Source organism: Cuculus canorus, chromosome 25 (genome assembly GCF_017976375.1).
Source record: "Cuculus canorus isolate bCucCan1 chromosome 25, bCucCan1.pri, whole genome shotgun sequence".
In the NCBI taxonomy this organism is placed as follows: Eukaryota; Metazoa; Chordata; class Aves; order Cuculiformes; family Cuculidae; genus Cuculus; species Cuculus canorus.
The window spans coordinates 2,020,027-2,040,824 of record NC_071425.1 but is presented as its reverse complement, the minus strand read 5'-3'; the positions used below and the strand labels follow the sequence as shown (position 1 = coordinate 2,040,824).

Genomic DNA, 20,798 nt, shown 5'->3' with positions numbered 1-20,798 from the left:
CCATGAAGGGGGAGGCGGGGTCAGTAGGGCTGGAAGAGACTATTCCCTATAGGGGAGAATCAGTCGGTCTGGAAGAGACCATTCCCTATAGGGGCTGGGAGGAACCATTCCTCATAGGGGGGGTCAGTGGGGCTGGAAGGAACCATTTTAAATAAGGGGAATCATTGGGGCTGGACAAAACCATTCCACATGGGGGGGTGGCAATGGGGCTGGAAGGAACCATTCCAAATAGGGGGAATCAGTGGGGCTGGAAGGAACCATTCCACATTGAGGGGGGGGAAGCAATGGGGCTGGAAGAACCATTCCTCGTCGAGGGGTCAGTGGGGCTGGGAGGTACCATTCCAAACTGGGGGGGTGTCAGTGGTGGCCCCTGGGTCCCACCCCACAGCCCTGCCCCTTAGCTCCAGGTGCCCACACACCTCTCCCCATCCCCTGCCCCACACCTCAGACCCCCCAAACCCTGGGGTCACAGCCCCCCAAGAAGGCTTCAGCCTCTCTGTACAGCCATTTATTGAGGGCGGGGGGCTCTGCGCAATGGGGGGCAGGAGCTGGGGGGACCCCAGACCCCGCCAGCACCCGGGGGTCCCGGCCCTGGCACCCAAGTGGGGTGAGGGCGGCTGTGGCCATGCGAGAGGCCTGGCCTGGCCTGGCATGGCACAGCCTGGCACGGCCTGGCATGGCATGGCATAGCCTGGCACGTCCTGGCACAGCATGGCAGGGCATGGGGGCAGATGAAGCGCAGGCAGGGCAGGCAAAGGGCTCGGGGGACGACGCTGGCGAAGCTGCTGCGGCCGGCGTGGCCGGTGCCCGGTGCCGGTGCCGGCTAACTGGTGCCAAGCGGGAAGGTGGGCGAGTGGCGCTCGGTGCCGATGGGGCGCGAGGGCACCTCTGCGAAGCCGACGTGTCGCCGCTCTGGGGACGGGAAGGTGGTGGGAAGGGTCAAGAATGGGCACCACCGGCTCCGGAGCTGCCAAGGATCGGGGGGTGATGCCCCACGTACCCCCAGTGCCGCTGTCCTCCTGCTCCTCTTCGTCACCCTCTGCTCCCTCAGGGTCCTCGGGGATCTCCGACACCGTCAGCGCCTTCAGGTCCTCCCCACGCTCGTCGATGCCGCCGGCGAAGGAAACCTTCTGCCCGCCTGTGGGCGGCGAGGCCGGTGGCCCCGGGGACCCCCAGCTCTGGGGTCACCCCGCTGCCGGCTCCCAGCGCTGGAGGGGGACGTGTCCCCGAGCACCCAGCACCCACCCAGCATCCCCGAGCCATGGGCTACAGCGGGCGGGTGGCACTGATGTCCCCCATCGTCTCTTTTCCCCCCATTGTCCCCATCCCTCTGCCATCCCCATCCTCTCATCGTTCCTGTCTACCCATTGTTTCCATCTCCCCATCATCCCTGCCCTTCAACTCTCCCTCTCCCTCCATCGTCCTCATCACCCCATTGTCCTTATCCCTATATTGTCCCCATCCCCATCACCCCTGGTGCCCTTCATCCTCATCCTTCCATGATCCTTGTCCCCCTGCCACCCCTATCCTCCCATCCTCCCCGTCCTTTCATCATCCCTATCCCCCACTGTTGCCATTCCCATCCTCCCATCATTTCCGTCTCCCCATTGTTTCCATCTCCCCGTCATCCCTGTCCCTCAACTCTTCCTGTCCCTCCATCATCCCTGTCCCCGCATTGTCCCCATCCTCCTGCCATTCCCGTCCCTTTTCCTATCCCTCCATCATCCTTATCACCCCATTTTCCCTATCCCTGTCCCCATCCTTATCACCCCATTGTCCCTGTCCCCCCTCATCCCCATCCTCCCATCATCACCCCCATCCTCCTCGTCCCCCCATCATCCCTGTCTTCCCATCATCCTTGTCCCCTCACTGTCCCCATCGCCCCCGTCCCCCCATTGTCCCCATCCCGTTACCTTTCCGCTTGTGTGCTTTGGGGCCAGCGGGGAAGAAGCTCCTCTCGGCTCTGGCCTGGCTCCCCGGAGCTTCTCGGTGATGAGCCGGGGGGCAGAGGGAGGCACGCGTGGCACCGCCGGCCACCGCGCCAGCTGAGCGCCCGGGGCTCCGGGGGTGGCAGCAGGGCCCGGTGGGGGACAGGGACACTGCCCGGCGGGTGGCAGGGCCAGGCAGCCCCGGCAGCAGCCAGCCCGTGTCCCCGCGTCCCCGCGTCCCTGCGCCCTGGCAGCCCCCTCCCCGTGTCCCCTGGGCTCCAGCAGTCCTGTCCCCATGTCCCCTAGACCCTGGCAGCCCCTTCCCCATGTCCCCACATCCCCCAAGCTCCAGCAATCCTGTCCCCATGTCCCCAGGGCTCCTGCAACCCTGTCCCCATGTCCCCACATCCCCCAGGTCTCCAGCTGTCCTGTCCCCATGTCCCCTGGGCTCTAGCAGCCCCCTCCCCATGTCCCCACATCCCCCAAGCTCCAGCAATCCTGTCCCATGTCCCTTTTGCTCCATCAGCCCCTTCCCCATGGCCCCACATCTTCTGGGCTCCTGCAGCCCTGTCCCCATGTCCCTACATCCCCCAGGCTCTGGCAGTCCCCTCCCCATGTCCCCTGGAATCTCTTGGGCTCCAGAAGTCCTGTCCCAGTGTCCCCATGTCCCCAGAATCCAGCAGTCCCCTCCCCATGTCCCCAGGGCTCCTGCAGTCCTGTTCCCATGTCCTCACATCCCTCTGGGCTCCTGCAACCCTGTCCCCATGTCCCCACATCCCCCAGGGCTCCAGCAACCCTGTCCCCATGTCCCCAGGGCTCCAGCAGTCCTGTCCCCATGTCCCCACATCCCTTGGGCTCCAGCAACCCTGTCCCCATGTCCCCACATCCCTCGGGCTCCAGCAACCCTGTCCCCATGTCCCCAGGGCTCCAGCAGTCCTGTCCCCATGTCCCCACATCCCTTGGGCTCCTGCAACCCTGTCCCCATGTCCCCACATCCCTCGGGCTCCAGCAACCCTGTCCCCATGTCCCCAGTGCTCCAGCAATCCTGTCCCCATGTCACCCCCAGCTCCAGCAATCCTGTCCCCATGTCCCCACATCTCCCAGGGCTCCTGCAACCCTGTCCCCATGTCACCCTCAGCTCCAGCGGCCCCATTCCGTGTCCCCGTCCCCCTCACCAGGCTCGAGGGCGCTGTCGGGGTCACAGTCGCGGGTCAGCTCGTGCTCCCCGTCATCGGGCTCTCCGTCAGAGCTGTCACCGCCGGCCACGCCACTCTCCAGGTGGGACTGCACGATGCGCTGCATCGCTGGCAAAGCACCGGCGTCACAACCCCGCTCTAGGCACTGGGAGCACTGGGAGCACTGGGAGCACCCCACAGAGCCACATGGCAAGGCGTAAGAGGACCCAGCGTGCTCCCTGCGCAGCCCCCCGTGCCTCAGTTTCCCCATTCAGTCGGCGCCAGGCGGTACCTTTGAGCGAAGGCGGTGTGTAGGCACACGGGTTGGTCCTCTTTGGTTTCAGCAGGCAGCCCTCGCCAGAGCCGCGCTGTGGGAGGGAGTAGCGTTGGGGACAAGGTCCCAGCGTCCCCCAGTGTGGCGCCGAGGGAGCCAGGCACCCTGCGGGGAGCTGGGTGCTGTGATGGGCATCTCATGATGGGGATAAGGACGCTGCGATGGGGGTCCCACCATGGGGACTCGACGCTTACACCATCCCCTCACTTGGGGATGAGGACCCCACCATGGGAATCCGGCATTGGGGACCCCATGATGGAGACCACACCATCGGGATCTGGCACTGGAGAACCCAATATTGGGACCTCCCCATGGAGACTGGACATTGAGGACCCCATGATGGGAATCCTGCCATAGGGATCTGGCGTTGGGGACCCCAATATGGGGACTCCACCCTGGAGATTGGGCGTTAGGGACCCAATGATGAAGACCTACCATGGGAATCCAGTGTTGAGGACCCCATCACGGGGACCCCACCATGGGGATTGGGCAATGAAGACCTCCTCATGGGGATCTGGTGTTGAGGACACCGTGATGGGGGGGCCCACCATGGGGATTGGGCAATGAGGACCTCCCCATGGGGATCTGGTGTTGAGGACACCATGATGGGACCCCACCATGGGGATTGGGCAATGAGGACCTCCTCATGGGGATCTGGTGTTGAGGACACCATGATGGGACCCCACCATGGGGATTGGGCAATGAAGACCTCCTCATGGGGATCTGGTGTTGAGGACACCATGATGGGACCCCACCATGGGGATTGGGCAATGAAGACCTCCCCATGGGGATCTGGTGTTGAGGACACCATGATAGGGGCCCACCATGGGGATTGGGCAATGAAGACCTCCTCATGGGGATCTGGTGTTGAGGACACCATGATGGGGGGGCCCACCATGGGGATTGGACCCTCCCTCCAGGAATATGGTGTTGGGGACACCATAGCAGGGCCCCCACCATGGGGATCGGGCAATGAGGACCCGCCGTGGGGGTCTGGCTTTGGGGATTCCATGACAGGGGCCCCACCATGGGGTTGTGGTACTGGAGCCCCTGGGGTGGCGTTGCTATGATGGTCACAAGGCAGTTTGCAGCACAGCCAAACCCCACATCCTGGTTTGGCTCTGCATCCCTGTCTCCGTCCCCGTCCCCGCAGCGCGCTGTGCCGGGCAGGGAACCGATAAGGACTGGCGCCAGGCTGGGACGGGGCAGCGGGCGCCGGGGCTGAGCCCCGATAAGTCCTCGGTGACTGAGGAGCCGTGGGATGGAGGAGCAGGGTCACCCTGGGGGTCCCATCACCAACTCACCTGGTAGGGCAGGGACTCGTCCTCTGGGTCAACAGCGCCGGGGAGAGAGGGATGAGTGAGACGGAGCTGCCGGCACCCAATGGAGCCAGGCAGGTCCCTGCCCACCTCTGACCCCCCCCGCCAAGGACCTGCCACCACGTCCTGTCCCACCACAATGTCCCATCCCTGCCACCCCACCCTGTATGTGACACCGTGTCCCTTCCCTGCCACCGTGTCCCATTCCAGCCATCCCATACCATAGGTGACACCACATTCCAACCCACCACATCCCATCCTGGACGTTCCCCCACCATAGGTGACACCACATCCCATCCCACCATTATGTCCCATCCCAGACATCCCATACCATGCATGACACCGGGTTCTGTCCCAGCCATGCGGTCCCATCCCTGCCACCGCATCCTATCAGTAATCCCGCATCCCATCCTTGATATCACCTCCCATCCCTGGACCAGATGTCCCCTGCCACCAGGTCCATTCCCCTCCCCGTGTCCCATCCCTGCCCCGCTCACCTGGGGAGGAGTGCTCGGAGAGCTGGAAGAGCATGGCCGGCGTGGGTCTCCGCCGGCGGATCTGGGGCACAGAGGGGTGTCACCAGCCATCTGGGGACACCGAGGTCCCCTGTCCCCTGCCCTGCACCCCAGGACCGAGACCCCACGTGCATCCCTGTGGGCCCCCTGGCACAGGGGGAGCACCCGGCTGCAGGGAGCAGGGGACGGGGACACCCAGCTCCGGCCAGGGTGGGGGTCCCTGGGGTGGGGGTTCCTCTGAGCCAGTGCCACTGAAAGTTGGGGTGTCCCACAGCAGGGTCACAACCCCATCCCAGGGTTCTCCCATGCTGTTCCCACTCCCTCCTGGCCCCACGAGAGCACCAGCTCCGGTGTGTGCTGGGGGCATCCCCTCGGCTGCACCGTCCCCTGTGTGTCCTGTCCCCTCCATCCCTGTCCCCATCCCGTCCCCTCCTTCCCATCCCTTCTCTCCCCTCCTGTCCCGTCCCAGCCCTGTCCCCCCGCACAACTATCCCTCTGCGCAGGATCACAGCTCACATGGGGACCGTGGAGCTCTTGCGTCCTCTCCCTGTCTCTCCCTTGTCCCATCTTGTCCCCCCACCCAGTCCTGTCTCCTCCGTCCCCTCCTGTCCCACGCCCTGTCCTCCCTGTCCCCTCCTGTACCTCCTGTCCTCTCCAGTCCGCCTTGTCCTGCTCTCCCTGTTGCCTCCCATCCGTCCTATCCCCTCCAATCCCCCCTGTCCCACTCTCCCCATCCCATCCTGTTCATCCTGTCCCCTCCTGTCAATCCTGTCCCTTCCAGTCCCCCTTGTCCCACTCTCCCCATCCCATCCTGTTCATCCTGTCCCCTCCATCCCTGTCCTGTCCTCTCCAATCCCCTTTGTCCCACTCTCCCCATCCCATCCTGTCCATCCTATCCCCCCTGTCCCCGTCCTGTCCCCTCCAATCCCCCTTGTCCCACTCTCCCCATCCCATCCCATCCATCCTATCTCCCCATCCTCTCCGATCCCCCTTGTCCCACTCTCCCTGTCCCATCCTGTCCATCATATCCCCCCCCCCGGCCCCATCCTGTCCTCTCCAACCCCCCTTGTCCCACTCCCCCGTCCCATCCCATCCATCCTTTCTCCCCTGTCCCCTCCAATCCCCCCTTGTCCCACTCCCCCGTCCCATCCCATCCATCCTTTCCCCCCTGTCCCCTCCAATCCCCCCTTGTCCCACTCCCCCGTCCCATCCCATCCATCCTTTTCCCCGCTGTCACCTCCAATCCCCCCTCATCCCACTCTCCTCATCCCATCCATCCTGTCCCCTCACACCCCCCTTGTCCCATCCCATCCCATCCCTCCTGTCCCACTCTGTCCCCATCCCATCTGTCCCTCTTGCAGGACTCGGTTCATACCAACATCCTGGAGATCTCTTGTCCCCCTCATCCCTCCCGGTCACACTGGGGGTCCCTCATTGTCCCACTTAAGCGCTGCCGGTGACCTCGGGACAACGAGGGACCCCTGATGTGACCCCATACCCTGGTGACACCCTCACCATCTCAACGGCGCGAGGGTCCAGCTGGCTTGGAGGTGCCGGCACGGAGAATTGGATCTTCTTGCGATCCTTGGGGTCCATGGTCTTGACCGTGTGTCACCCTTCGGTACCGGAGAGAGGATGGATTGAGTGGTGGTGGGAATTCTTTGCCCACCGGTGCTGAGTGGAGTTTGGTAGCACCCAGGGCTCGGTAGAGCGAGGACTGAGAGCGACGGGAGGTGGAGAAGGCAGAGCCGGTGAGGAGGAGGAGGAGGAGGAGGAGGAAGGAGAGGGAGGGAGGACTTGGTTCCTACCAGGCGTTGAATTATTCATCCCCCCCCACCTCGGGTAGGGGGGCTGAGGCCACGGTAATGAGCCCTTGGGGAGCCCCTGAGGGGGTTCAGCCAACTTAGAGGGCGGGGAGGGGGGGGGGTTAACCCCTTCCCTGCCGGGGGAGGTGTCTCCTGATCATGGGATAGGACAGGGATGGGATTGGGAGCCTCCACGTCAGTCCCTATAGCTTGTGCCTCAGTTTCCCTGCAGAGTACGCAGTGCACAGAGCTATCAGGAATATCCCCCCCATCCCCTGTGGCTGCTCCGTGCCCCACGGACACCCTTCTCCTATCCCATAGAACAGGGACACTGCTCCTTCGGGACTGGGAGCCATCAGGGATCGTGGCCAGGGGATATCCACAGGCGGAATGTCACCTCATCTCCGTGCCAGGGATCCCACACCACAGCCAGCCACAGCCCCACGGTGTGCCGGCATCAGAGGACTCTATCCTGTCCTGGATCTGCCCTGGCTTTTGTGGTTTTCCTGGTGGAAATTCCCACCCAACCCAAAGTTTCCCCCTGGCAAAGCCGGGACTCAGCACCCTTGGGCACCGCTCGGCACCGGTGCAGCACCGGCTTTTGCCACGACCCTGTTTGGAAGGACTCCGGCATCGAAGCCACTTCTCCAGAGCGGGACAACATCCCCCAGGCAGGGGACAGCGGGGTCACTGGTAGCCACAGTGGTGGCCCCAATCCCTCACGGGGTGTCCTGGCCAGGGGTGGCCGTGGCGTTGGTGGCCTTGGGGCTGAGGAAGTTGTCTCGGAGGAGGAACGAGGAAAAGGGAGCTGGGAGCTGGCTCCGGCCCCCGGATCTCCCGGTGCTCCAACGGCTGTGGTGGCCGCGGGCCAGCAGCCACCGCTCCAGCAAAATATTTACCCGAGTGGCACCGTGCCATGGACCAGCCTCCCGCGCGGCAAAGTACGGCAAAGCACGGCAAAGCCCGGCTCTGCGTGGCGAAACTCGGCTCTGCGCGGCAAAACGTGGCCAAACTGGGCTCTGGGTGGCCAAGTTTGGCCCATGCGGTGATGCCAACGATGGGGATGGACGGGACGGGCACCGGCAGCGCCCGTGTGCCCACGGAGGGGACCGCGAGGCTGAGATCAAGGGGATGGGGTGAGGCACCCCCCGTGCCAGGGGGTCACCGTGTGGGGCTCGGAGCATCGTCCCCATCTCCATCCCGGTGCAGGACCCGAGTTGTTATGGCAACAGGTTCTTGGGTTCTTTGCCGCTGCCATTCCCGCTCGTTCCGCCCGCGAAGGCACGGTGCGAGGGGGTGGCCGGGTCCCCTCCCCTCGCTGCGGCAGCGGCAGCACCTGCAGCCCCCCGGGATCAGCACGCGCCGCCCGCGTCGGCACCCACGCAGCCTGCGCCCGCAGGTGGCACAGGGGGAAACCGCACCGGGCACGCGGCACTGTGCCGGAGAGGGGACGCTGTGCCTGAGACCCCTCTGTGCCACACGTGGGCCACACGTGGTCCTCCTTGCTGGGTCAGCGCCGTCCTGGCACCGTGGGCACCGAGGCGGCTCCGTGGTGGGCATGCGCAGAGCCACCAGCGCTTGTGCCGTGCCTACGCGGTGCCACGCCGTGCTCACCGCTGGGCTGTGCCACGTCTATCGCCGTGCCATCGCCGTGCCCGTGGGGTGCCATGCTGTGCCAATCGTTACGTTATGCCATACCCTCACTGTGCCGTGCCATGCCCAGTGCCATGCCGTCTCCGCCGCCGTGCCGTGCCCGTCGCCGTGCGGCGGGGGCTGCAGCTCCGCGCAGCAGCGGATCCTCCTGCAGAGAGAGTAAAAATAGCAGGAGGTTGATGGAAGCAGCGCTCGCCGCCTCGTCGCCCGCCAGCGGGCACCGGCGAGGAGCGGCAGCCTTCGCCCGCCGGTGCAGCCACGGTTGGGCCACGAGGCCGGAGGCGGTGGGGACGCGGTGTTGGGGGGCGGAGGGCTGTGGCGGTGAGGGTGGTGGGGATGGGGTGCCATGGGGACCAGGCACCGTGAGGATGGAGCGTCGCGGGGACAAGGAGTGAGGGGACAGGAGGTGGTGGGGTCAGAGCATGGTGGGGATGAGGTGCCGTGGGGCCGGAGCGAGGACATTGGCAATGGGGCACCATGGGACAGGAGGACACCAAGGATGGAGCACCACGGGGACAGGACAGCAAGGATGGAGCATCATGGGGACAGGAGGACATTGGTGACGGACCATCATGGAGACAGGAGGACACCAAGGATGGAGCATGATGGGGACAGGAGGACATTGGTGATGGACCATCATTGGGACAGGAGGAGATCCAGGATGGAGCATCATAGGGACAGGACAGCAAGGATGGAGCACCATGGGGACAGCAGGACATTGGTGATGGACCATCATTGGGACAGGAGGACACCAAGGATGGAGCATCATGGGAACAGGAGGACATTGGTGACGGACCATCATGGAGACAGGAGGACACCAAGGATGGAGCATGATGGGGACAGGAGGACATTGGTGATGGACCATCATTGGGACAGGAGGAGATCCAGGATGGAGCATCATAGGGACAGGACAGCAAGGATGGAGCACCATGGGGACAGGAGAACATTGGTGATGGACCGTCATTGGGACAGGAAGAGATCCAGGATGGAGCATCACAGGGACAGGACAGCAAGGATGGACCACCATGGGGACAGCAGGACATTGGTGATGGACCATCATGGAGACAGGAAGACACCAAGGATGGACCATCCTGGGGACAGGACACCGAGGGTAGAGCATCATGGGGCCAGGAGGACACTGAGGATGGAGCATGATGGGGACAGGAGGACATAAGCAATGGACACCATGGGGACAGGAGGAGATCCAGGATGGACCATCATGGGGCCAGGAGGACACTGAGGATGGAGCATGATGGGGACAGGGCATCGTGGGGACAGCAGGACACTGAGGATGGAGCATTGGGGTGACAGGGTGCCATGGGGACAGGAGGACACGGAGGATGGAGGACTGGGGCAACAGAAGGACACTAGGGATGGAGCACCTTGGGGACAGGGTGCCATGGAGACAGGAGGACATTGGGGTTGGAGCACGGTGGGAACAGGAGGACACGGGGACAAGGATTGCCCAGTGCTCAAGGTGAGAAGGGGGGGGGAGGGCCATGGGGGGGAGAGGGAGTTGGGGGGGGGGCAGTGGGTACCAGGGGCGCTGGGGTCCCCTGCAGGAGGGGTTGCTCCTGGGGGGGTCCCCCCCACTGCTCCTGGGGTCCCCCCAACCCCCGCTGGGCTGTGCACCCTGAACCTCAGAACTCACAGTGGGTGCAGCCCCCCAGGCTCAGAGCCCCCTCCCCTCACCCCAGTGTCCACCCCCAGGCTCAGCCCCCCCCCCCCCGGCTCAGTGTGTCCCCCCCAGGCCTAGTGTCCCCCCTAACTTCAGTGCCCCCCCCAAGGCCTCAGTGTGTGTGTCCCTAACCTCACTATCCCCCCCAGGCTCAGTGTCGTCCCCACCAGGGCTCATTGCCCCCCCCCAGCCTCAGTGCCCCCCCCAGGCTGAGACCCCGACCCCCCCAAGCCTTAGTGCCCCCCCAGCCTCCCTGCCCCCCCTTCCAGGCTCAGTGTTCCCCCCCTCCCGGCTCAGAGAACCCCCTCCTAAGCCTTAGTGCCCCCCCCCGCCCTGTTCAGTACCCCCCCCCTCCAGGGCTCATTGCCCCCCCCAGCCTCAGTTTCTCCCCCTCTCTGCTCCTTGTCCCCCCTCTTGGCTCATTGCCTCCCCCCCTCGAGCCTCAGTACCCCCCCCCAAGCTCAGACCCCCCCCACCCAGACCTGCAAGGGGGGGCCGAGCCCCCCTCCAGTGCAGAGGAGGTGCCGGAGTGGGAACACACGTGGGAGCAGCCGTGGGAGCGGGAGGGGGCGGTGAATTGGGGGGGGGGAGAGGGTACCTTAACCCCTTCCCTGCCGGGAGCCCCATCCTGGGGCACTGCACAGGGGAAGGGACAGCTGGGGGCGACCCCCCTCCACCAAATGGGGCTGCAGGGGAAGGGGGGGGGGGGGGGGGGGGACATGGCCACACCCCCACAACCCCCCCGGTGGGACCCCACTGTCCCGCTGGCAGCGTCACTGCTGGGGGGTGGCGGGAGGGGCTTGCACCCCCTGTGTGCAATGGGGAAACTGAGGCACTGAGCACCTCTAGGAGGGCTGCAACCCTATAACCCCATCGCGAGGGGGGGGGCTGCAGCCCTGAAAGGATGGGGGGGCTGCCACCCCATAACCCCACCACGGCGAGGGGGCTCCAACCCTGGCAGAATGGGGGGGAGGGGGGGTTACCTCAAAACCCCATCACGATGAGGGGCTCCAACCCCAACTCGCTACCAGGATTGGGGGGGCTGCAAGCCCGTGATCTCAACACAGTGATGGGGGTCCAATCCCAGTACAATGGGGCTGGGGGGGCATCCCAGTATCCCTGGAAAGTTGGGGGGGTGCATTCCTGTATCCCTGGAAAGGATAAACACACCCCACTGCCCCCCCCCCCCCCCCTTCCCCCACGGACGGGACACTCCCATCTTTCCAAGGATACAGGGATGCAACCCCCATTTTTCCAGGGATGCACCCCCCCATCTTTCCAGGGATACAGGGATGCATCCCCCCCATCTTTCCAGGGATGCACCCCCCGTCTTTCCAGGGATACAGGGATGCATCCCCCCATCTTTCCAAGGATACAGGGATGCACACCCCCGAATCTTTCCAGGGATGCAGGGATGCACCCCCCCCATCTTTCCAGGGATACAGGGATGCACCACCCCATCTTTCCAAAGATACAGGGATGCACACCCCCGAATCTTTGCAGGGATGCACACTCCCCCATCTTTCCAGGGATACAAGGATGCACCCCCCCCATCTTTCCAGGGATACAGGGATGCACACTCCCCCATCTTTCCAGGGATACAAGGATGCACCCCCCCCATCTTTCCAGGGATACAGGGATGTACCCCCCCTCCATCTTTCCAGGGATGCACCCCCCATCTTTCCAGGGATACGGAGATGCACACACACCCATCTTTCCAGGGATACAGGGATGTACCCCCCTCCATCTTTCCAGGGATGCACCCCCCCATCTTTCCAGGGATGCAGGGATGCACCGCTGGCACAGCCGGGCTGGCACAGCCACGCCAAGGCTGGCACAGCCGCCTGGCAAGAGCTGGGCACAGGCTCAAGAGCTTTGGCACGGGGCAGCCAGGGCTGGGGCCATCCCGGTTGGCAACCACTGGCCCATGGCAAGGCTCGCCCCCACGCCCTGGGGGGGGCTCCCAGCCTGGGACTGGGGGTGCCACTGTGTCTGGGGGTGCTGGGGGTCCTGGACCAACACTCCAAGGTGGGTCCGAGGGGTCAAAAGGGAATGAAGGGACAGGACAAGGGGGGGGTTGAGCTGAAAGAGGGGGGATTGAGATGAGATCTTGGGGAGAAATGTTCTCCTGGGGGGGGGGAGGCCCTGGCTCAGGTTACCCAGAGCAGTGGGGGCTGTTCCATCCCTGGAGGGGTTCCAGGCCAGGTTGGATGGGGTTTGGAGCAACCGGATCCAGTGGGAGGTTGGAACTGGATGAGCTTTGAGGTCTCTTCCAACCCAAACCATTCCATGATTCTACAATCCGGAGGGGGTGGTTCAAGCCCTGAGGTCCCCAGGAGAAAGGAGGTGCCACCAGGAGTTGGTGGGGGGTGTGCAGCCCGGGGGTCTCTCGCTTGAGGGCTATCAGTGCCCTCCGTGCCTCAGTTTACCCACCTGTAGCACCAACCCAAACCCCTTCCCCGCAGAGATGGGACCCCAGTGGACGCAAAAAAATCCATCTGGGTGTCCTGGAGGTGGGGGGACACACACACACACCCCACCAGCCCCCATCCCCACCCATGAGCCCCTCACGGGGAGGGTCCCGCGCGATGCCCAACCGCCGGCCCCGACCAGTTTGCTGCATCCATTCCCAGAAGAAAGACTAAAGTTAAAACATCTGTTAATTTATAAACCAATTTAACCATGACTGGTTAATAAATAGCTACCAGCTGCCAACCCCCCACCCCGCGCCCGGGCGAGGGGCACGCGGGGAGATGGGGGGCACGTAGCCAGGAGGGCTCCTGTACCCCCCCCCACCCCCCCAGCTCCCCCAGTGCCATTGTCACTTGTCCCAGTGGGGGTGTCACTGGGGTCCCTACTGGACTGGGTTTGCTGGGGAGAGCCCGGTGTCTGCATGGCACACAGGGGGTCCCGGAAAAGGGGGTGCAAATCCATAAGGGGGGGGTCCTGGGGCAGGGGGGGCGGAGGGGTTGGGGTGGGGGACATGGGGACACGGGTTTCTGCAGGTGAGGCGCTGCGGTGGGTGCTGGGGTGGTGGGAACTGGGCTGGGGGGGGGGGTGGTGCGTGTGTCAGGGCTGAGTGTGCATGCACGGGAGTGTGTAAGGGTGTGTGCACGCTTGTATGTGCCAAGGCTGAGCGTGTGGGTGTGCACAGGAGTGTGCCTGGGGTGTGCATGCACGTGCATGCGTGTGCGCACGCGTGGCATCGTGTGTTTACGCAGGGATGTGCAGGTGTGTGCGCCGTGTGCGTGTGCGCACAATGTATTTGTGCACGTATGTGTGTGCGTGCGCGCGGGTATATGTGCAAACGGGTGTGTGTACATGCACACGTATGTACTCAGGATATGCATTGCACGTGTGCACACAGCAATAGAGAGAGTATATGTGTGTGTGTGTGCACGTGCCCGGGATGTGCATGTGTGTGCATGCACCGGGAAGGTGCACGTGTGCACAGTAGAATGTGTGTGTGCACACGTGTGTGGGTGTGCAGATGCGTGTGTGAGCGCATGTGTGTGCATAGGAGCATATGCCTGTGTGTGCGAGCATGCTGGAATGTGCATATGTGTGTGCATGTGTGCACACTTGTAGGGGTGCAAGCACGCCTGCATGTGCCTGGGATGTGTGTGTGCATGCATAAGAGTGTGTGTGTGCAAGCCTGTACATACGTATGTGAGCGTGTGTGCACAGGAGAATGTGTGCGCACCTCCACGTGCGTTTGCACACGTGTGGCTGTGTTTCCACGCGTGTGCATAGGAGTACCCCCCTGCTCATATATGTGCGTGTGTGTTCACGCGTGCACAAGCGCACAGGGCGCATCTACACGCCTGTTCACGGCCCCCACGCGTGTCCCCACCCCGGCCGAAGGGGGGGGGGACACTCCCCATCTCTCCTTGGGGAGCCGTGTGCGGGACTCCGTGTGCGCAGCATCCTCGGCACATCTGGATCCAGGACAGATGTGGACGGGGCGAGGAACCCACCGACCGCCACGGTGTGCGTGGGGATCGAGCGATAAGGTCCCCACCTCTGCCCCCCAAATCCCTTTCTATGGGGCCGGAGGGCACCGCGGGGTTGTGGTACCCGGGCACGAGCCCCTTCCTGGCCACGCGCGCCCCGACACGTGTCGCAATAGTAATGTAATTTGTCCGTTAACAATGGGCAGCTTGAGGTTTATATTTAATTACAACGTTTGCACCAACCTGAACTCACCCTTATTCATCAATAATGCATGGGTTTGTGTTTATCGCTGCTTAATTAATCTGTGCTTACGACAATTAAAGGCTTGCAAAATCCCCAAAGGTGGCGGTGGGGAGCGGCTGCGCGGTGCTGGCGTGGTCGCCGGGGCTGGCACGGCTTTGCCGTGTTGGCACAGCGATGATGCCAGCGCCGTCGCGGTGCCGGAGTGGCTGCGGGGTGACCCCATATCCTTGAGGGTCTCCCCAATGGATGAGAATAGGGTGCCACAATGGGAAGCACGGCTCCCTCTCCGTGCCTCAGTTTCCCCAAGCAGAACTATCGCAACCACCGGGCGCGGAATCATCAAACCGCTCCTTCCTCATCACCCTACTCTTCATTTTCCCCTTGAGCATCCTCTTCCTCAACCCCGAGCCCTTTTCTGAGCGCCAAGGCTGGGGGGTACCGGTGCCCCCCAAAGCCGGGCGGCGTGGCCAGGCCCTGCCAGGCCAGCTCTGCGCCTTTAAGCGCCGCACGACGCGGCTGTCCCGGATCAGCCGGAGCGCCTATTAAAATTTTATGCGAAGTGTAAATGGGCCAGGTCTCCAGCTTCCCGCTCCCTCCGAATGATTTATTACTCGCAAATACCACAGAACTAATTAGTATAGTAATTAATTAATACGAATTTGCATATTTGCATGTGCAATTAGTGCAGTGGAGTGATTACTCTGAAAATGAGAAGTTGGGCTTGTCAGATGGTAGTGTGAACTGGAGTGGAAAAGCCTCGTGCAAATGAACCTGGGCGGCGGCGGCGGCGGCAGCGGGCACGCGGCGGCACGCGGCGACACCGGCCCTGCACCGGGAGGGCGCGAAGCAGCTGGAATATTGGGGGTACAGCCCTAGGTGCCCCCCAAGTCCTTGGCCTGGCCGTGGGCCCCCCGCCATAGGGACCGCTCCATCCCTCGGCCATCACCATGGCGACTGGCTGTGCCAGGCGCATCGTCATGGCAACGGGCTGGGCCTCGCCATGGCGACTGTCGTCATCGGCGCGCTGTCGCCATGGAGACTCCCCCTCCCTCCCCAAATCTGGGCGCCCCCCCCCCCCCAATCGATGACACAGGGGGTTGGGATGCGGGGGGGCTCTTCCCAAGGTTGGGGGTCCCCAAAGCCATCTGGGCTGGGGGTCCCTGACACCCCCAGGGATGGGGGTCCCACGGCATCCCGGGATGGGGGGCACAGCGTGGTGACCCCCTGTGCCTTGGCACAGGATCAACCCCTATGGGTTTGGGGTCAAAGACACCCCCCCCAGGGTTGGGGCGCCCACAGCCCCCCCATCCAGCCCTTCGCCTTTGTCCCCGGTGTCACTTTGGTCCCCTTCGCCCATGGCCACTCGCTGAGACCTGACACCACTCAGTGCATTTAGGGGGGCACTATTTGCCCCCCCCTGGTTTGGGGGGTCATCAGCGCAAAGGGGCAAACAGGGTAGGGGGGTGATGGAGGGGGCCGTGATGGCTGCGGGTACCCCCGTACACCACGTCCCCCCGCCACCACGCCATGCCGGCTCCCTGAACCGGGCCCAAGCGGACGCCATCTGCCGCGGGGGGGGGTCGGGGGCCGGTGCCAGCAGCGCTCGTTCATCCGCGCCGCGTGCCGTGTGCCCATGCCGGTGGCACTGCCAGGCTGCGTGCCAGCCCCTTGTGGCACCCCCAAACCCAGCCATGGGGGGGAATGTGGACACAAGGGGGAATGATGGGGTCATGGGGGGGGGATGATGGGGTCATGGGGGGAAGATGATGGGGTCATGGGGGGATGATGGGGTCATGGGGGGATGATGGGATCATGGGGGGAAGATGATGGGGTCATGGGGGGATGATGGGGTCATGGGGGAAGATGATGGGGTCATGGGGGGGGATGATGGGGTCATGGGGGGAAGATGATGGGGTCATGGAGGGATGATGATGGGGTCATGGGGGGGATGATGGGGTCATGGGGGAGATGATGGGGTCATGGGGGGATGATGGAATCATGGGGGGATGATGGGGTCATGGGGGGAGGATGATGGGGTCATGGGGGAGATGATGGGGTCATGGGGGGAAGATGGGGTCATGGGGGGGATGATGGGGTCATGGGGGGAGGATGATGGGGTCATGGGGGAGATGATGGGGTCATGGGGGGATGATGGAATCATGGGGGGATGATGGGGTCATGGGGGGAAGATGATGGGGTCATGGAGGGGGATGATGGGGTCATGGGGGGAAGATGATGGGGTCATGGAGGGGGATGATGGGGTCACAGGGGGCCTCCAGTTCGCTGCTGGGCTCTTGTGCCATCGCAGAGCGGTGGTTGTGACGTCCCAGCCCATCGTGACCTCACCGGCATTACCGGATCCGCCGGTGGCCCAATGGCATCTCCCTCTGGCCTTGGGTCCTACGTAGGGGCTCCACTGTCCCAGCCCCCCCCGACATTGTCCCCAAAAGGCATCCAACCCCGGTAGGGGTGAACCCAGCGACCTCAGGTGATGAAGGAACACGGAGGTGGGGGACACAAGGTCCTCTGGGACCACGCGCCCTCCTGTCCCAGGACCCCCCGTCCCCGGTCCCCCACGCAGCTGTGGCTCCAGCAGTTTCCAACTGGCCAATTCCCAGGGCGCCGTTTGTCTAATTAACAGCGTGTGTCTTAAAAACGGCTGGACGAGTCCCCCGGGGGGTACGGCGGTGGGGTGAGAGGGGGGCAGGCAGGGGCTCCTGGGGGGCAGGATCCAACCAGGATGGAGGAAGGAAATACTCTGCGGTGATGGGGGCTTCGCTTGGTACCCGAGTCCCAGCGCCGGGGCCGGCACAGCATCTTCCTCCTCTTCCTCCAGTAAAAAAAGAGATTTGCTAAAAGCATCCCCAATCCCTGCTGAGTCAGGATCTCTGCTTTCTTCCTTCCCTGCCTCAGTTTCCCTCCACCATCGGCTTCTTCCTCCTGGGCTCCCCAACCTTTAGGGACAAGGGATGGACAGGGCACCCACAGCCTGCAGCTTGCTCACCCGGAGCCTGGAAGATGCCCAGGGATGGGTCCCACGAGGCAGAGCTGCTCTGGGGACCCAACCTGGGCCACTTCGTCCCCAAAGGCAGCAGGGACAGGGTTGGGGACCAGGCTGGGTTCTCGCTGCTCCGCTCCCCTCGGCTGCCATTCCCCGGCGGTGGCTCTGCCGCGCGTTACCGCATCCATCTCTCCCCAGCCTTCACCTCCCAGAAATATTGCAGCTCCGAGCTGGCTCCATCTGGCAACGCGGCCCCCGCCTCCCCCCGCCACCGCTCGCGGGGAGACGCCGGGGACGGCTTCTCCACTCAGGCCTCCATGGCTTGGTCCCACCAAGGGGGAACAGGGACCCTCCTAGGTGAAAGGGTCCGGTTTGGGGTCCCCCACGTCGGGGAAGGGATGGCATAACCGGCCGCGGTGCTGAGCCCTGGCCCCACGCTGGGGATGCGGCAGCCGGCTGAGCCCCGGCAAACTCATGTCACGCGGGGCCCCTGGGAGCTGCCCTGGGCCCAGCTGGCTCCCAGCCGGGTCCCAGCACCATCCCAGTGCCCAGCTCCACCGCACCCCAACTCCACCAGTGCCAACCCGCTTCCGTGCCCCAACCTTATGGCTCTGGATGCCTCTTGTCCCCCAGCGCCCACCTCCAGGATGGAGCCCCCACCGCTCCAGGCAGGGTCCCCATCCGTCGCCTTCCTGATGGAGGGAGGGGAAGGGAGACAAGGCATGAATTTTGGAGGAGGAAAGAGCTTTGTGTACCAGCCCAGCACCCGAGGGACCTGGTTTGGGTGGCTGAGGACCGGAGGCGGCCGTGCTGGGGAAGTCTCTCTCTGGATGCAAGGAGCAGCAGCTGGATGGGGACCAGAGCTCTGGGGTCACCGGCTGCTGACCTCTCGGAGCAGAAGCTGCCCAACCAACCCCCCCTGCACCTGGAGCACCAGCAGCCAGCCCTGCCCCGGCTCCCGGTGTGTCCCCCTGAGCCATGCCTGGTCCTGGCTTCACCCCAACCTCACCGCCTCCCGCTGCCCAGGGTGGCCCTGATTCCCCGAGGGATGGATGCTGCCCATGGAGCCACGACGCTCAGAGCCCGACCCTCCACCCTGGCTGAACCCCATCCCTGAAGACACTTGGAGACCCCACCAGAGAGGAGGACGGGGCTGCCCCTCCCTCGCTTTGCCCCATGCCATCGCCAGCCGTGGCGGAGGGGACCGCGTGTGGATGGCACCGGGATCCCTCCCGCTGCCCGCGCCGCAGGCTGTGTCCCAGCACAGGCTGTCCAGGGCCCCCCCAGCACCGCCCCGGCCGCGGCACAATGCAGTGGTTTGGGTTTTCATCTCCCTGCTCCCCTTTCATCTCCTCTCCCTGTTTCATGTCTCCACTTTCTTCTCCCTCCAAGCGCTGTGCATGCTGATGAGGCTCACGCCGGCGCCCACCCTCGCCGCTTGCCGGCTGCTAATTAGGCTGTACCAGATACACCGGGCCAGGGGCTCGCGGCTTCTCTCCTGACCCCATCCCTGTCCCCATCCCTGTCCTCATCCCTGTCCTCTCATGGCTCACCCCATGGCATCACCTTGGACCAAGTGGGAGCTGTGGCATCACCGGCTTTGCTGCCCTGACCCCGGGATGCAGCCGAGCCACCCAACATGAACTCGGGGACCGCTGTCCTGGGAATCGCCGGCGGCAGAGCAGGGACTTACCCAGAGCTGGCAGGAATGGGCAGCACCGGCGTGCCATGAGTGCCGGGCAAGGGTGGGATCCGAGGGCAGGCTGATGCCCGCCTGGCACCCATCTGGAAGATGAAGAGGAAAACAGAGGGAGCTGAGCGGTGCTCTGGGAAAGGCTGCAATGAGCAGAGAGGCTATCCAAGAATCGGTGCCCCGGCACGGCACTGGCACCGGCACGGCCGGGCTGGGCCCTGCCTCCCCACAGGCCGGCTCCAGCCCAGGTGCCATCTGCTCGGCCGCAGCCGTGAGTGACAGTCAGAGGGTTCGGCAGCGCGCGGGGGGGACACTCGCTGTCGGTGGGGGCCCCTCTGTCACGTGCCAGCCCCGGCACCTGCACCGGGGGAGCGGGCACCGCCGCTGCCGCTGGCACAGACCCAGTGGCCGGGTACGGCCAGCCTTTTGTCTGCACGTGGGCACGGCTCTGGCCGCCACGGCCACTGTGTCCCTGCTTGCACCGCGGCCGTGCCGCCCTTGCCACCACCATATCCCTTCCATGCCCATGCCGTGGCCTTGCTGCTGTTGCCACCACGGCCAACGTGTCCCTGCTGTGCCTACGCCGTGGCTGTGCCACCCTTACCTGCTGTGCATGGCCAGCACGTGGCAACCTGCACCCGCTGCCCTGTCCCCTACCTGCACCCCCCGAGCCGGGCAGGTCCCCCTGAGCTGTGGGGACAGAGGGGATCCGGGGCACGGGGACATCATCGCGTGCTTTGGCCTCGATGGCTGCAGCCAGAACGGGGTACCGGCTGGTGGGTTCTGGCTCCCACGGACACAATGCCCCCGATGCCATCTCCTCATCCCGCTGCCACCGGCACGAGGGAATGGGCAGCGGCGATTCCCGGCCGCACGTGCACGGTGGTGGGGACAGAGCCAGGGGCCAGCAGGTGACGGGCTCTGCCGAGCTGTGGCACGGGGCTGTGGCACGATGAGGTGCCTGGCAGACAAAGGCCTCACCAGCTGCACCGCGGCACGGCCCGTCCTCTGCCACCGCCGCCGTGGGACCCTCACCCCGGAGAGGCTCATCCCCTGCGTGCACCGGGGAGGGCAGGCGCGTGCACGCGTGTGCAAGTGTGTTTGTGCGTGTGTGCATGTGGGAGCGTGCCGGAGGCTGGCTGCATCTGTGCGCGCCAGGCTGTGCCGTAGGGTTGCAGAGAGAGGCTGATGATGCTGCGCAGCCGAGGGGGTGCCGGTGGGGGGCTGTGGGGCGGTGGGCAGCCAAAGGGGCCTCGTGCCATCTGCGTGGGGACCCACAGCCCTGCGGCCACCAGCCCTGCCAAGCATCCACCCTCGCAGCTCCCTACCTGTGCCGGCGCGGCCAAACCGGGCACTACCACCACCGCCACCTCCCCGGAGCCTTGCTTGGCTACAGCCCCCGACCCACCCCAGGCCCTCGCCATCGCATCCATCCCCTCTCGGCTGGTGGTTGACGGTAGGGTTGAATCTACGTGAGCCGCCACTGTATTTTGCGGCGAG

At 64.4% G+C, this 20,798-nt stretch overlaps 1 protein-coding gene across 5 annotated transcripts; it reads right to left on the bottom strand.

The window, feature by feature from the left end:
• Positions 1 to 500: 500 nt before the first annotated feature.
• Positions 501 to 8,975, bottom strand: PPP1R1B (protein phosphatase 1 regulatory inhibitor subunit 1B). 5 transcript variants are annotated; one of them, XM_054088434.1, is made up of 9 exons: positions 8,691 to 8,975; positions 6,787 to 6,887; positions 5,254 to 5,314; positions 4,742 to 4,764; positions 3,396 to 3,471; positions 3,104 to 3,232; positions 1,914 to 1,982; positions 1,001 to 1,138; positions 501 to 912 (listed from the first exon to the last, which is right to left on the bottom strand). In XM_054088434.1, exons 2-9 carry the CDS (start codon positions 6,865 to 6,867, stop codon positions 824 to 826), a joined length of 666 nt encoding a protein of 221 aa, XP_053944409.1. In that variant the 5' UTR covers positions 6,868 to 6,887; positions 8,691 to 8,975; the 3' UTR covers positions 501 to 823. The 5 variants fall into 5 exon arrangements, with proteins under 5 accessions (XP_053944409.1, XP_053944410.1, XP_053944413.1 ...); XM_054088435.1 differs by having other exon boundaries at positions 8,775 to 8,975; XM_054088438.1 differs by lacking the exon at positions 8,691 to 8,975 and adding an exon at positions 7,976 to 8,115.
• Between the last annotated feature and the right edge of the window lie 11,823 nt (positions 8,976 to 20,798).

Bases quoted from the DNA above. Each gene is read 5' to 3' on its own strand.
- PPP1R1B (XM_054088434.1), bottom strand. From the start codon at position 6,867: ATGGACCCCAAGGATCGCAAGAAGATCCAATTCTCCGTGCCGGCACCT. The intron at 5,315-6,786 runs GTGAGGGTGTCA...TCTGTGCCCCAG, and splicing joins ACCCTCGCGCCGTTGAGATG to ATCCGCCGGCGGAGACCCAC. The intron at 1,983-3,103 runs GTGAGGGGGACG...ATCACCGAGAAG, and splicing joins CGACAGCGCCCTCGAGCCTG to CTCCGGGGAGCCAGGCCAGA.